At 60.9% G+C, this 15,763-nt stretch overlaps 1 protein-coding gene across 3 annotated transcripts; it reads right to left on the bottom strand.

The window, feature by feature from the left end:
* Window positions 1-5,529: 5,529 nt before the first annotated feature.
* ARRDC2 (arrestin domain containing 2) lies at window positions 5,530-15,187 on the bottom strand. 3 transcript variants are annotated; one of them, XM_086627579.1, is made up of 8 exons: window positions 14,661-15,187; window positions 9,231-9,297; window positions 8,940-9,087; window positions 8,498-8,600; window positions 7,943-8,199; window positions 7,448-7,607; window positions 7,008-7,159; window positions 5,530-6,917 (listed from the first exon to the last, which is right to left on the bottom strand). In XM_086627579.1, the coding sequence occupies exons 1-8, from the start codon at window positions 14,923-14,925 to the stop codon at window positions 6,864-6,866; spliced, it is 1,206 nt and encodes a 401-aa protein (XP_086483705.1). In that variant the 5' UTR covers window positions 14,926-15,187; the 3' UTR covers window positions 5,530-6,863. The 3 variants fall into 3 exon arrangements, with proteins under 3 accessions (XP_086483705.1, XP_086483704.1, XP_086483707.1); XM_086627578.1 differs by lacking the exon at window positions 14,661-15,187 and adding an exon at window positions 10,248-10,537; XM_086627581.1 differs by lacking the exon at window positions 14,661-15,187 and adding an exon at window positions 10,278-10,537 and having other exon boundaries at window positions 9,231-9,327.
* Window positions 15,188-15,763: the final 576 nt, after the last annotated feature.

The following is a 15,763-nucleotide window of genomic DNA, read 5'->3' as shown; positions in this document are numbered from 1 at the left end:
GTTTTGTTCTGCAAACGGGGCCGGCGGCCGCTCAGCACCCGCCGGGCTCCTTCCTGCTTGCAGCAGGATGGGGCCGGGAGAGCTTCGCCGGGGCTGAGCGTTACCTCCAAACCCAAGACTGGAAAATGACTTGAAACAGCAGCAAAACGCAATATTTCCTAACTTTTTTTCCCATCAAGGTGGGCAGGGGGCTGCAGTGGATGCTCAGATGGGTGCAAAATCCCACCGGGATGCTGTGTGCCCCAGGAGAGGAGCGGTTGGAAACCCTCTGTCTCCCTCTGCCACGCAAGAAACACACGGGCGAGGGCAGGAAACACTATTTTTCTGCAGTTTTTAAATGTTTTCGGCCGACTGCTCTCAGGGCCGGCAGCCCCGGGGGCAGCTCAGCCTCTGGCACGGCCGAAGCTTTCCAGGCTTTGGCAGCAGCTCGGCACGGCAAAACCGCAGCGATTGAGTTTTGCTATTTTCAACTGAAACCTTGTCGTAATAATAAGGAAAGAAATGGTAAAACGAGGGTGTTGAGAGCCGGGGGGGCCACTTCCCCGTGCTTCCCTGGCTATTGGGAAGGAAGGACGCGGTGCCCTTATCGGCACCCGCGTTCCCCCGCCCGCTTGGCAGCGGAGCCGGCCAGAGGTTTGCGGCGTAAACATATTTTGCTCGAGCGGGTGGCCGGGGTTGAGCTAAGGACAACTGGCTCGGCAGGAATCACAGAGCTCCATTCCCACCCCCCCCAAAAATAAATCCCATTTTTGCAGCAAACCCCCACCCGTGGATGCAGGGAAAGGGCTGATCCCGGAGCAAGCAACCAGCCAAGCACGGCAGCAAAACATACAGCACCAAGAGCGATTCCCCCCCACCCCGGTCTGCTCCCCCCGATGTTTACCGGCTCTTTGCAAACAGATTGACTCTCCCTCATTTTTTCGCACGTGAAACCACTGAGGAAGCGGAGTCAACCGGCTCAGGGCCCCCCGGGACCGTCCAGTGGAGCCGTGGCTGCTCTTGCTGCCGGCACAGCCACCTCCAGCCGGCTGGGACCCCTCCCTGGGCTATCACCAGCTCCATCGCCGCGCTGGGATACGGTGGCATTTACACAGCTGCTCAGCAGGAAAAGCCCTCTCCCTGCTCCATATAAGCCCTCGATTTAAAAAATAATTAGGTGCAGGCTTGCTAACGAGGTCAGTAAATGGGGAGGGAGTTGAAGCTCCTGGTGATGCTGGGGCATCCTTGCAAGCTGCCTTGGCCCCTCTCCTTCTCCCCCAAACTGGGCTTGGCCCATGTTGTTTTTTTGCTGAAACCAGCTCAAAACTGCTGATTCAGTGAGGGAGGGGGGGAAAGGGGAAGAAAAAAATGGGCTTAACCCCATTTCTGGATACTTTGAGGCTGGGGAGTGGGAGGGGAGAGCAGAGCTGTGGGGTTTGCCAGGGTCAACCCATCGCAGGAGCTGCCCTGGGCACGGGGCCGGGTGGCAGGACAGGGAGCAGTGGGGGTGACAGCCTCCCAGGTCCTCGCCTCTTGGCAGGGTCTGGTGGCCCAGTGGTGAGGGCAGCGGTGCCGCTTGCCTCCGCCGCGGTGCCGAACGCTCCGTGAGAGCAAGGTTGTAGCCGCGGGGAGAGGTGGCAGTCAGGGTGTGGGATGCCACAGCGCTGCGTCCCACTGCGCTGCAGCAGGGGCTGGGCACCCCGTGCCAGATGGGGGTTTCTGCACGACTTGTGAAGCAGCGTCCAGGATGGCAAACACAGCCAGGGTGGGGAGTGGTGCTGGGAGCAAAGTCCCATCGTGCTGCATCCCTGGCACCGGGCACGGCCGTGTCACCCGCAGATCCCAGCCCATCTCCGCATGCCAGCGTGAGAGGCGTGAGAGCCGTGCCACGTCCCTGTCCTGTCCCCACGCACCCTGTTTGTGTGCCAAAACATCACGCGCCGCCGTCGGATGACTTGGGAGGGGGGTTGGTTTTTTTTAGTGTTGTTGTTTTTTTTGAACAAAGCCAAAATATTTGCGTCCTTGGATCTGGGTCACCGAGCCTGGGACGCCGTGCTGGCGCTCCAGAGGGTGAGGGGACACCCGGCTCAGTGGGGAGGGTCCCCACTGGCACCCGGCACCGTCCCCGCTGTTTATACATAGACATGTTTGTGCGCGGCGCCCAGCTCCTTCCTCGCTCCCAAACAACTGGATAAAAGTCAAAAAGTCATAAAAATTTTCCATTGCCCGAGGGAGGGAGCGGTGACGGCGCGAGGGGCCGGGCAGTGCCACAGCGAGGGAGCCCAAAAGGGGGGGGTCGGCCCCAGAAGAACAAGGGGTCGGGTTTGATATAGTGAATAAAGGTGGCGGTTTGCTCCCGGCGGGCCCCGGCCTCGTGGCAAACCCTGCGCTGGCACTGGGAGTGCCCGCTGCCGTCGGGGCTCGTGGGGTGTTTCGGTGAGCACCGCGATGCCCGCTCGCACCGGCATGATGCTCCTGGGGGATGGGACCCGTGGCACGTGCGACACATCCATCCAACTGCTCGAGACCCTGTTTTATGGCATAAAGCCACCCTGGTTTTGCCACAGTTTCCCCTTGCACCGGCCCGGCTGCCGCTCCGGGAAAAAGCTGCGATTCCTGTCGAGCCGGCGTGGAAAGCCCCGGTGCAGGGATGTGGGACTTTGCCTGTGGTTTCCGTGGGCGGCAGCAGCTCCGGCAAACAGGCAGCTGAGTCAGCAGGCAGAGGACAGCCGTGATGCCGCCCTGGCATGTCGGGGCGCACGGCTGCTTCCCGGCACCCCGGCAGAGCTCTGCCACTGCCATGCCAAGGGGGACCCCGGAGATGCTGCTGGGACCGAGCTGTGCCAGTTGCGGCACCAGAGGTTGGAGGAAAACCAAAGCAAGAACCAGTGCTGCCGAGACCGTGCGTGTGCCACCAGGGTGCTCGGGGACCCGCGGGCACAGCACGACCTGGGAACCAAGAGGTCTCCGTGCCCCCGAGCACCATCAGCTCTGACTCGCCGCTCCACAGGGAGCTGCAAAGATGCTGAACTTTGAGCAAAATCCAGATTGATCATCACCGACCACCACCCCCTCCCAAAATCCACCAGTCCGCGGTGGATTTTCCCCCAGCTGGGCCGGGGGAAGCAGTGCTTGTTTTGGGAGCTGGATGGGTGCCCGGGCTGGGAGGTGGCAGCCGCTCAGTTAATCCCCGGCCCTCGCAAGGCTGCGCCGGCACCGGCACATTCTGTCCCTGCCAAACGCCGGGACGGCCGCGAGCTTCGCGTGTCACCGTCCCCGCGGCACGGCCACGCTGGCTCCGCGCCGCTGACCCGCCACCGGAGGACAACAGCCACAGGCGAAGGCCGCGGCTGCCGTGCCAGTCCGAGCATCCTCCGGGGACTGGGAGAGCTGGGAGGGGGGAAGGAGCAGCCCCCCCATGTGCTGCAGAAAGGGGCTGTGGAGCCACAACGGGGGGGTCCCGGCACCCTGCGGGGTCGTGAGCTGCGCTGGGGGGGTTCCAGCACCCCAGTGCCCAGGGCAGAGGGGTCCCTCACATTTTTGGGACTGAAGAGCCAAAAGGCAACGGGAAAGGAGCAGAGCTGGGGGGTGGAGGGGGCTGGGGGGGTTATTTCCGTGCCCGTCGCGAGGAGCAGATTTTGCCGGGTGGTCTGGGAAGCATTTTCCGACATGCTGGGCCAAGAGCTATAAATACCCCGGGCACTGTAATTGCGTAACGCGCCTCCTGCCCGGCAGCGGGTCTCCGCCATTGCCGCACATGGCACGGGGCCACCGGGGCTCAGCAGACCCCCAGGGACCCCCCGCATGCCCCAAAGCCCCCCCCCCCCAGTGCCCAGCCTGGGCTGCTCAGCGAGGACTTTGGAGCTGGGGAAAACAAACAGCAGAAGGTTGGAGGGAGCACCAGTGGCACGGCCGGCGGTTGTGAAAGCACTGCCGGGGGGTGGTGGGGGGTGTCCATGCCTCCCCCTCCGGCTCCAAATAACCAGACAGGGTATTTTTAGCCCCTCTGGGATTCAGGAACGCAGCTCCCTCCCTCCTGCGCTGCTGTCCAGCTTTATAAGAAAAACCTGGAGGCATTTGCAGGAATTTCAGCTGGAAAGATCCCTCCCACGTGGGGACCGGGACCGGTGCCCACCGGCAGTGGGTTCCCTGGCCGGGCATGGCCTGTCCCCGTGGCTGTCACCGTCACGGCATGATGTGCTTTCCCAAAAGGTGCAGCGGGACGGACGGGGTGCTCGGTGGCTCTTCTCCCCCTCCAACCCTGGGAATAAGCGTCCCCTTGTGCAGCCGGGGCAGATGATCGGGGTCTGACCAGCAGCCCCCGGCCATCTCTGCCACTCGGCGTTTGCCAGCGTAGAATGGCTCCCTTGTGCCGTGCCGCGGCGCGGTGGAGCTCGGCTGCACGCCGGCCCCGGGGGGGCTGATCACAGGGTTTCCTTGGGAGGCATCTTTAACTGGGGGGGCGGTTGCAGCCCTTGCGGTTCGTGCCCTCTTTGATGTCACCGAAAAGCCCCAGCGCGGCTGAACCAGCTACCGCCAGCGGCAGATGCGGGCGCGCATCACCCTGAACGAAGCATCACCCCGAATGAGGAGGCAAATTCACCGCGAGGCCGGTGCCTCCTTTTCCGAGCAGGATTGCTCGGAGCAGCCAGGGATGCCAAATCAAAAACATCAATCAGATTTGGACAAAGGTTGCCAGAGCGCCGGGCTCTCGCGGGCAAAGCCAGGGATGAGTTATCTCGCTGGGCTGCGGCCGAGCGCCCAGCCCACCGCGGGAGCAGCACCGCCGCGGTGCTGAACGGGTCGGTAACCAACCGGGAAAACAAAAAAAAAGAGGGGAAAAAAGTATAAATCACCTTTCAGCAGCAATATTTTTAAACAGCAGTAACGAAACCCGACTCAAGCCCCGCGTCACTCGCTGGGCTCCGCTGAGCTGCGGAGCACAGAAATGCCATTAAAAACCAAATCCCAATCCAGGGAAGCAGGGAAGGAGCCCTTCCCCTGCTCCGATGCCGCAGCAGCGGGGCTGATCCCAACCCTCCTGGGAACGGCTGAGCCATCCCCGCAGCGTCCCGGCTCCCAGCTGGAGCCGCCGGGTCCCTGCCAGGCTCCTGGGATGGAGGAGAGCGCGGCTGTGCTCCAGCAGCCTGGATGCAGATAGGAAGCGAGCACGGAACAACACGACGGGATCGGTCGCAGCCGTGCTAAGCCGGCGCCGGGAAACTGGCCAAACCTGCACGGAGGTGGAAGAGCTGGAGGCACAGCCCGGAGCATCGCTCGGGGCTCACCGGACATCTGGGAATGAGGGCTCCAAGCACAGGGGTCCAATCCCGTCCCCGACTGCTGCCGGGCGCAGCGCTGGTCCAGTGACCCAGGGGATCCCACCCAGGGGATCCCACGGGTGCAGAGCAGGACGGGGCGCAGGGTGGAGCTGGGTGCCCACGGGGCGATGAAGGGAGGGAACGTTCCGCTCCCACATCCCGACAGCCATGTGAGCCGCACGGCTCCGGGCAACGGGACGCAGAACGACGGGAAAACACATGGGCAATGTCTGGGTTTCAAGAATTTATTTCAAACAAATTTCCAGACAAAACATCGTACAAAAGGAATAAATCAGAGACGAGAGTGGTCGTTACAAAAGTGTTCACAGATACAAAAACCAAATCCTCTGAGCAATCCCCGGCGAGTGGAGCGCAGCCCCAGCACGGTGGCCGAGGCACGCTTGGCTTTGGTTGTGCCCAGGGAAGCCAGGATTGTCTCAGTGAAGGGAATGCAAAGGTCCTCAGCACCCAAACTCTGCTCAGGCCACGCCGGAGCGAGCAGGGTCAGCCCCTGGCACATGTGCTCGACCAGTCCTGAGTACAACACCTGGCTCACCAGTTCCTGCACTGGTGAGTGCAGGCTGCTGCTCTGGCCTCGCCACGCCAGGGTCACCGACCCCTCTACGGGTGCAGGATCATGACTCTTGACCCTGAAGGACTCATTTCAACTCCATCAGCATTTGTGGTTGCCACCAGCCCCAGATCGGGCTTCCTTCTCTATTCCTTGGTCACCAGGGAGATGCTGGAGCTGCAGCTCCGACAGCCCTGCGGCAGTACCGCAGTTTGGGGGTTGGTTTTCAGCCCCAGCGTGGGGGAAGCAGCAACACATGGGGCAGGTTTGGTGCCGACACGCAGGAACCAGCTTTCCTGTTCTTGGTTAAGGGCACCAAAACGCTGCCAACGGATCACAAATTCGTCTCCCAAGCCCTGGTAACAGCCTCTATGGTTTCTTTCGGTAAACCAGCTCAAACCATCGCTCCTGCAGGCATCACCAGGCTTGGGGTAAAGATTATCGGCAGCGGACGAAGCCTCTGCTTCATCCGGCCAGAAGAAGGCCTTTTACTTTCTTAGGGAACCGCAGCCCTGGTGGGTTAGTGCAGGGAACGTGTCTGCGTTGCCACGGGACTCGAACCCCACCAACATCAAAATACTCTCCAGTAATCCTGAGAAAAACCTCTCAGCTCCTGTTTTCCACGACAGGAGTTGTCAGAGCACGGCCACCGCAGGCAAGGGGAGAGCGATCCCGGCTCACGTCGAGTATCCCGTTTTAACCCCAAAATCCCGGGCAGTGATTAACCTTCCGCGTCCTGCCCAACCACGGGCAGAGCCGCTCCACGCCACGGAGTCTCACGTGTTCTCCCACCGCGCACGAGTCCACACCACCACGCTCCGTGTCGCTCCGTGGGACAGGCACGGCAAGAGGAGCGGAGGGCAGCGAACGGAGCTGCAGGAGCTCTGGTCTCACGGCCGCCGCGTTGCCGTTTCCAGACCGAAGTGCTGCAAGGGTGCAAGTGGTCATCCCGAGGGATCGCCGTGCCGGCAACCGCATCCCATGCGTTTCTCTCAGCAGGTCATGCAGCGCGGACGGATGTTGTCTGAAGTGGGGTTGGGATCAACCTGCAAAGCCAAGTCTAGGGTCAAAAACCTCGGCAGCAGGAACATCCCAGCCAGCTCCACCAACCCTCCCAGCCCAGGGGCATTCGGTACCTCCGAATACAGCGGAGGTGGTCGGAAGCGAAACTCCTGGATGTAGGCGAAGAAGGGACCTTCCACGATGCCACCGAGTTCGCTGCGGCACGGCGGAGCCAGGCTCTGCTCGGCCTCCGGGCTGGACACGACCGCTGAGTATTCGGGGGGGGCTGAAGAGAGGAGAGAGGCGTCAGGGAACAGGAAACCCTCCCCGTTTGTTAACGGGAGACACGCAGGTAAAAGGGCTTTGAACCCACTATTTCCCAAAGCCTCCCAGTTCCCAGGGAGGGAACCCAGGAGGTGAAGCACCACAACCGAAAAATGAAGCAAAAAAAGCAAAAGCTGGTCCTGGAGCAAGAGGTAAGCTTGAGAATTTGCTCCGGCTCTCGCTATCCAGAGCCGGGTGACCGGGGGGGTTTGCAGCACCCAGACAGATCCAGGGAGAGGGAGATGCTCACCCTCCAGCTGCTCCGGGATGGGGCTCAGCCAGTCCAGGTTGACGCTGTACTGGCTGCTGACGCTGGACGTGCGGCTCCCGAATGGGTGCAGCGGGATCGTTCCGATGACAAGCGGCAGTTCGAGGAGCAGCTTGGACGTCCCAGGAATATCCACGCAAACCTTCAGAGACAGGAGACAGCAGGGAAGCTCAGCCATCGGTGTTTTCCCAGTCTGGACGGGCAGGGATCGCCCCAGAGCACTGGCTCGAGCTGGCCAGGAGGGAATTCTTGCAGTGGGATGTGAAGAGAGATGCAAACGCTCCAGCACAAGCCCCTGTGCCGTGCACGAGGGGCAACAGGGAGAGCAGCCACCGCTGCACGGGGGGAACCTGAGACCTCAGACACATCACCGGCCCCAAAACCTCCGCCCCAGCCGAAAAAAAGGAACACTGAGCAGAAGGGGAACGCTCAGCACCGAGCCGAGCTGCCTGCCACGCTCCCTGCGAGGTCCCTCACCTTCAGGGAGTATTCCACCTGGATGATGCGGCACTGGAGGATGGATGGACCCACCGGCGGGATCTTCAGCGCCCGCCCGTGCCACACTTCCCGCTTCCCCGCTGCGATGGAATCACCGACGATGCTGGTCACCACTGACTTCTTCTGCTTCTTGGTGCCCCGAGCGATGAAGGTCTGAGTCTGGATGATGGCCGCTTTGGGTACCACCGCTCGGCTCGTGCAGTTGTCAATCTCAGCAAAGATAGGGATGACCTCACCTACCAAAACAGACACACACGTTGGAGGAGGGGAGACAGAGCCTGATCCTGCCTCAAGGAATTCCTGCACAGGATCACCCAGGGTCGGTCACGCTATCTGGCACTGCTGGCACAAGGTTTAATCCAGCACGAGCCTGTCCCGAGGAGGTTGCCCATGTCAGGTGCACACACCAAAGCTCTCTCTGACTGATTTCACACCAGAAGCCAAGAGCCCAGCTCCCAGTGACCCCGAATCCCCCCCTACTGGGGTCTACCCCAGGGCCCACTGAGGTTCAAGGGCACCAGCGCGTCATCTCACCTGGGGTGTAGCCTTTTCGGTCGATCTTGGCAGTCACAGAAACCTGGCCACGGTTGCAGTACCAGGCACGAGCAAGTTTCTCCTTAGCACCTGCCTGGGGAGCCTGAAGAAAGGGAAATATTTCAGCTACTTAGTAAGAAAGGATGAAACTCCACGCAAGCACCTCCCTGGCACCGCGAACCTGCCGGGGAGCATTGGCAACTTCTTGGGTATCTGATGCAAGATGCTGTCGCAATGCCTTGAAGTTTCCAAAAACTAAGAGACACAGATGACCTCCGCCCAGTCCAGGTAACGCTGGAGGGCACAAGTTACAGGGGGGCAAATATTCCCTCTGGAAATTGGGCCTGTGCTGTAATGCCGGAGGGGAGGCAGACACCTTCCCCTGGGCTTCCCAGGGAGGATTTGGATGGCACTGGCCCGAGGCAGAGCCAGGGGAGCTCACCAGCAGCGCAGGCGTGTTGATGTCGATGGGTTCAATCACAGTGAACTCCTTCTTCACCTTCTTCACTGTCGACCAGGGTCTGTGCAGTTTGGCTTTCACCCAGTAGCGCACGCTGCCGTGCTTTCCCTCGAAGGAGGTGGCCAAGGTCCTGTGTACGAGCAACAAGCAACTTAGAAAGGCTTTGCTAAAATCATCTCCTTTTCCAGGTGCCCTATCCCAGGAGCTGTGCCACAGACCAAGCAGCTCCTCTCACCTTTTGCATTAAAGCAACTAAAAAAAATGTCAACTTACTCGGGGAGCTGGAAGGTGAAGGGGAACTCGTGCCTTCCTGCCTGCAGGACGGTGACCTCACCATTGTCTGTGGGCAAAACAGATTTAAGACGATTATCTCCCTCCTGCAGAACTTCCTCCCCGAGTAAATCGGTGGCAGATATGTACAGTCCACAGTAAAAAAAAGAGCAGCATTATGGCAGAGGCATATTTCTGCCGAGGTTAAACTGCAGCAGCAGTAACACAGCTGCGACATGAGAGCTGGGCACGTCCCCTGGGTGCTGGGCACCGTCTGCTCTCCATGGGCACTGTCTGCTATCCATGTGCCTCCAGGCACACGCAACCCAAGGACATCCCCTTGGAGAGCCAGGCAGCTTCCCTGGGAGGGCTCCGCTTCATCCTGTGGCTCAGGAGCAAGAGCCCAGAGATGCCCGGCCAAGCCAGGAGCAGCTCCAGGAGGGTGGGCATCCAAGCCCCCCTGTGCCCTCCATCCTGCCTGCACTGCACAGAGTGGCTGGGCTTGGAGGGGACCTCTGGGGATCACCAAGTCCAACCCCCCTGCTCAAAGCGAGCTCCTGAACCTCTGAATGAGTTTTCCAATGCTTTTTCCCAGCCGGGGAGCACCCACAGCAAAGCGTGGGTCTTGTGTGGGGTCAGTTCCTAACCAGTGTGCCCTGCACAGCAGCAGGGTCTGGCCGCGCACCCCAGGGTGCACTCAGCATTTGAGGTGTCTGTGTGGGACCTATGCACCCAGACCCCAGAGTGCCCCGACCCTAAGGCACCCCATGCACCCAGACTTCAGCTGTTTGGGGTGCTGTGCACCCAGCAGCCGGGGTGTCCCATGCACCCAGATTTCAGCTGGTTGGGGTGTCTGGAGCACCCAGCAGCCGGGGTGTCCCAGGCTGCCCCAAACACCCGTTTTTTCAGCCCCTGAGGTCTCCGGTGCACCCACCCCCCCGCTCTCGGAGCCGACCGGTGCACCGGAGCACCCCGGGGGTTCCGCGCCGGGGGGGTGCCGTGGGTGGGGGGGTGCCGTACCTGGGGGTGCCAGCAGCGTGTCCCGGTGGCTGAGAAACTCCACCTGGTCGCTGTAACTCTGCGTGTAGGCGGTGCTGGAACCGGCGCTGCGGGATTCGGTCCAGTGAACGCGGGCAGCGCCCATCGCCCGCAGCCTCAGGGCTCCGAGCCGCGCCGCCGCCGCCAGCTCCAGCACCACGCGGCCCGACACCGCCTGCCCGGGGCTGAAAGCGACCGGGGCGTCCCGCTCCGTACCCTCCAGCACGATCGAAAAACGTTTAAGGCGATCGAAGATCATGGCGAGAGCTCGGCCCGTGGCGCAGCCCGGCCCCGCCGCCCGCCCGCCCCCGCTTTAAGCGCGGCCGCGGCGGGGCGGAGCGGGCCGGGCCGGGACGGGGCGGCCCCGCCGGCGCTGCAAAACAAGGCAGCGAGCATGTGCGGGCCGCCCCCCCTCCAACACCCTCCCCCCCGGCTCCGTGGGCTCCTGGGGGGGGTTGGCCCGTGGAGGTGCGTGTCCCATCCCCACGCGGCTCCGCCGGGACCGCGGTACCCCACCGGGACTTCCCGACGGGTGTCCGGACCGAGGGAACGGGGCCGGGAGCAGGATGGTTCACGGGGCTGAGCGGCACCAGCTCTGCGGGGACTGCACAGGGGACACGTGCGTGGAAGCCGTGGATAACCCCCCCGTCTGCTGTCGTGTTGCTCAGTGCCCCCCCAAAACCCCCCTCCAGCTCCCATCCTGCGGTCCCATCCCATCCACGTCCTTGACTCAGCACCGGCCAGAATCCCTGTTCCCAGGGTCACAGCCAGTGGCCCCCTCTCGCCCCAGTTCCTGCAGGCAAGAGTTGAGGGCCACACTGCACACGGATCCACGATCCACGTCCTTCCCTTTCCCAAGAGCCGTTCCCAGGAGTCGGAACAGGCTGCAACTGGATCTGGGCTCCTCATGCGGCGTGGCCAGGCCAACTGGCGAGGAAGGGAAAACTGGTGTGGGACATGGCTTCGCTCGTTTCTAAGAAATCAAGAACTGGCGCCAGTTCAGCTTGTGCAATTACCGAGGCAGCAATACATCTTCCCTGCGCAATTTAACCAGGCGAGCGCTGGTTTCCTACCGGCTCCGACCGGAGTTTGTGTGGGGCCACTCCAAAACCCAGCGATAAATTCCACCTGCGTGGGCAGGCCCCGCGTGGGAACTTGCTGCTGGCCGTGCTCAGTGGAGGTAAAAGCATGAAAACCAGGAGCCAGTGACTCTCAGGGTGGATATCGCCGTTAGCAGCACCCCGAGATGTTGTAAAAAGGAGGAGAAAGGGGTCTATGCCCACCCCCCAAAGGGTTAATGCAGCTTTAGAAACTTGCCCTTTAATCACAATGGTCACATTTGCAGAGCACCAGTGCTCTCCAGCTCTCCACCCCAGGCACGGGCTGGGGATAAGACAAAACAGGCCTTAAAAATGTTACTCAGCGTTTGGCCGCCAAAGTTTTGAGGATTTTCGAGTTGCTCCCAGCTGTGCTGGGCAGGACCTGCTGGGCTGAACTGGGTTGATCTCAGCCACTGAAAATGAGCCGCGCTGAAGCTTTGCAAAGCTTTAGCCATTTCCAAAAGCGAACTGGAATTGTCCGTCCCCTTCCCCAAGGGAAGGAGACCGTGTTTTATTTTATGTGCTGCCAGAAGCAAACATGAATCAGCGCAAACGCTGTAAAGGGAGAGGGAAAGAAGGAAGGAAGGCATGGCACGGCATGGCACGGCACAAGCTGATGGGTGATGCCAGCTCTGGGAAGGTGCCTGGTGTCCCCACGGTGACATTAGAGGTGGTGGGGCTCTGGAGAGGGGCTGGAGCCTTGGCCAAGCCGAGGCAGCTCCATCCTGCACTTGGCATCTTCCCCCTGCCGCCTGTCGCCGCACGCCCCCAGCCCGTGACTCAGCCCTCGCCCACGGGACCAGAATCTCTGCAAACCTCCCTCCTGCGGCAGCTGCACCAGACGTCCGCGGCCACCCCGCGTCGGCTCCGCGTCAGCTTCCCACCCCTCTCTGACCCATTCGGGACCCCACTGCCCGCAGAGGGTCTCGCCTCTTGCCCGGGATCTCCAGGGGCTGTGGGACCACAGCCCAGCCAAGGGCTTTCCATTCCAGAAGGCTCCTGGGTGCCCAAACCCAACTGAACGCCAGGCCGGGTGCAGGAAAGATCTCCAACCCTTCAGCCCCACCTAGAGTCTGGCCCAGCTCAAGCTGGTCCCAGCAGGAGCTGACACCCTGCCCGGCTCCAAGGGGTCCTGCTGGGACACAGTGGCTTCTCCCCAGTGCCCCCGGAGCCACACGAGGGACCCTGGAAAGCCAGAGAGAGGGGGATGCAGTGGGTGAAAAGGCGAGTCAGCAGCTCTACCCTGACCCGACACGGGGACAAGACGGGACAACACCGAGCCTGGCACAAGCGCACACTCCCAGCCTGAGGAATAAGCTCCGTCGGCGCCAGATTTGCGCGCGTTGCGTTTGTAGGAGGATTAAGGCGCTGATCGAGGGCCACCCCACAGCGGGACAGGGCCCTGGCGTGCCCTTACCCCCATGCCACAACTCTCCCAGATGTCTCCGTGAAAATAAAACGGCTTCTAGACATTCGCCTCTCACCGGGGCAGGACCTGCACCTCTGGGAAGTGCTGCAGGATCCTGGGACAGACAAAAAGCATTTATGTTTCCTAGGGCTCGCACACCGCCTCGTGCAGAAGAGTCGGGGGCTTTCCTCGTGCTGCCTTGGACCACGAGACCCCCATCTTTTCCTGTCCTCTTCTCCCTCAGATGATTACACAATCCACACTTCATGGCCCTGCCACGCAGCCTCAACATCCTTTTTTCACCCTTTTTCTTGTCTCGCAGCAGAGCACCCCAGTGCCAGCGCTCGCCGCCCGGCCAGGGAACTGCAGATAAACTCAGGGCTCGGGGGAGAGCAGGAGGGAGGGCTGGTATCTCTGCCCAGCTTCCCTCCTCTGAGCTACCCCGTTACCATGGCAAAAACCTGCCGTTTTTAAACACTGCACAGACACAGTTGATCTCCTGGAGAAGCAACAAGAAGGGAGCAGTCACAGGGACCTTCAGATGATGGCAGGTTTCCAGCAGCCTCTCGCTGACGTCAGGAAGGTCCTCACGCTGCCGTTGGGGACAGTGGGATGGAGCAGGACCCGGCGGGATCCAAAGGAAATGATTTTGGCTGCAGAACAGCCCTTCTCTGCAGCCCACAGCCTTCGCTCCCTTAAAACACTCCCGTGATCACGCGCCCGTGTCCCTCTCATGAAGCAGAAAAGGAACCCGTGTATGGACAGAGACAATAAAACCCCAACCCACAAGTTCTGGCGAGGCTCTCTGCTCCCCAGGGAGCCCAGTTCACCTCTCCCTGTGCCGTAGGTGAGGGCCAGAACCCATCAGCTCCAAGCTGCTGGAGCGCAGGGTGCTGAGGCCGAGCAGCTTGTGCTGCTCCTCCCACCCTTGCCCGAGCACCCTTCTCTGCGTGGCTCCAGGGGCTTCCATCGCACACAATCCCAGCAGCAAAATCCAAACACGCTCGCAGCAGCTCGTGGCTTCCCTATAGACATTCACTGCAGGGATAATGGGGAATAAAACTCGCCCTGTGACCTTACAGTATCGTGGCCACTGTCCAACCGCTGCAGCGACCAAGTGCTCGGGACCTGCTGGGATTGAGCTTCCACCTCTCTATTCCTCCTGCAACCCCTACGTTCGCCAGCGAGGGCTGGCACGACTCTCTGGGTTGCGCTTGGCCACTGACACAATTAAACGCCTTCAGCACGAGTGAAGTCCTACGGGCATCTCCAGGGCTGGGCAGCACGTGGCACTGTGCCACAGGCAGTAACGAGGCCATCAGGAGCAGGGAAAGGGGGAGAAAAAGCCACAGAGCCATGACTGTAACGGGGTCATTGGAGGGGAGGATAAAAGACACGCACTTTCGTAAGAAAAGACATGTCATGAACGGATGGAGGGCTGAGATGTTCCATATCCCTCGGCTCTGGATCACTTAATCCTAACCACACAAAGAATTCAAGTGGCTTGTCCTCTTGCAAGCAAGGTGCCAGCTGGGCACGCAGTCCCAGCATCAGGAAACTGAAAATAAATATTGACTCAACTACTAAGTGCTCTTTCCACACTTGCGAACGGACACTTATATTTGCACTTCCCTGTGCAAACAGAACAAAAGCCACAACTCTTTCGTGCTCACCAGCCCCGAGTTTGCAGGCAGCCTCCTAGAAACCAGCAGCCGAGAAAACCTTGGCAAAGGTGAGAAGAAGGTGTCCAAGAGGGACAACCCTGCTTCGGTTGGCAAGCACCCACCAGCGCAGAGGTCCTCCCAGAGGGGATCCTGCAGGAGACCTCCAAGGGGGTCCCAACCCACTGCCCTGGAGCAGAGAATCACCCCCACACCCCAGCCTTACCGGGGATGAGCTGGCGGCGGCGGTACAGGAAGGTCTGGTAGGCTGTGTAGTCGCGGTAGACCATGTTGAGCCCCACGCTGTGGCTCTCCAGCCAGTGCGTGACGGCGCGCCCGCGAGCGTACACCTCCAGTGCCCGGAGCCGCAGCGTGCCGCGGAGCTCCAGCTGCACCCGGCCGTGCAGCAGCTCCCCGCTGCCGTAGGCGCCCCAGGCTTGCCCGTGCTCCAGCTCCACCACCAAACTCCGCACACGCCCTGGGGGCTGCATCGCTGCCAGCCCCGCTTATCCGGCAGCGCCGGGAGGCCGGTCCCACCGGGCTGAGGCGAGCGGACCGGGCAGCTGTGCGGCCCTCCAGGGAAGGGAGGAAAGAGCAAAGGCTACGCCAAGATCCCCTAATTTCCCCCTGTCCCTAACTGGCCCAGCCCTGAAGGCCTAATCTTCCCCAGGGTTGCACTGAGATCCTGTTTTGCGGTGACGCTTTAGCGCTGACCTCGTGTGCGTGAGGCGGATGCCGCGCCGAGGACGGGCCCGCGGGGATGAGTGATGTGTTTTTAAACGGATCGAGAAATAACATGACTTCATCTTATCTCTGAGTTGCAGACGCTGTTGACGCGCAACTGGTACGTGCTGGTGGCTCCGTTGGCAGGGAGGGGTGTCACGCACCACAAGCCGTGCTGGCAGATTTCACAGAGCTGGAGGAATCAAAGAAAGGCTGTTTGGCCTTCCCGGTTCAGGCATTCCTGGAAGGGGTGGGAGAGGAGTTTAGAAAGCACCTTCACCCCAAAAGCCAGTTGTACTTTCTATGTCTGAAGTTGTATCAAAACCCACATGAAAAAGAAAGTGAATAACCACAGGGTTCTCCCGGCAACAGCTCCCCAGCCAGCTGGTTCCACCAAAAGGGGGATGTTCTCTGTTTCTGCGGTAGCACGGGTGGCAAGGCCACCTCAGGGGCACGTGAAAGCAATGGGGCAGACTGGTAGCAGATGCAAGTCCCTATTACTAAACCCAACGATGCAATCTAGGTGTTTGAATCGAGGTGTTTGCACCGTACCGGTGTAAGACACCGATGCGAGGTGCCAGCGTGCATCTACAAGACTTGAGCCTG

Source organism: Tauraco erythrolophus, chromosome 28 (assembly GCF_009769465.1).
Source record: "Tauraco erythrolophus isolate bTauEry1 chromosome 28, bTauEry1.pri, whole genome shotgun sequence".
In the NCBI taxonomy this organism is placed as follows: Eukaryota; Metazoa; Chordata; class Aves; order Musophagiformes; family Musophagidae; genus Tauraco; species Tauraco erythrolophus.
Note: the sequence above shows the minus strand (reverse complement) of the source record. Positions and strands in the feature narration are given on the sequence as shown.

Excerpts from the sequence above, each read along its gene's own strand:
- ARRDC2 (XM_086627578.1), bottom strand. The coding sequence starts at position 10,524 with ATGATCTTCGATCGCCTTAAACGTTTTTCGATCGTGCTGGAGGGTACG. Across the intron at positions 7,608-7,942 it reads AGGTGGAATACTCCCTGAAG|GTTTGCGTGGATATTCCTGG; the intron begins GTGAGGGACCTC and ends CTGTCTCTGAAG. Across the intron at positions 6,918-7,007 it reads CACCTCCGCTGTATTCGGAG|GTTGATCCCAACCCCACTTC; the intron begins GTACCGAATGCC and ends TTGGCTTTGCAG.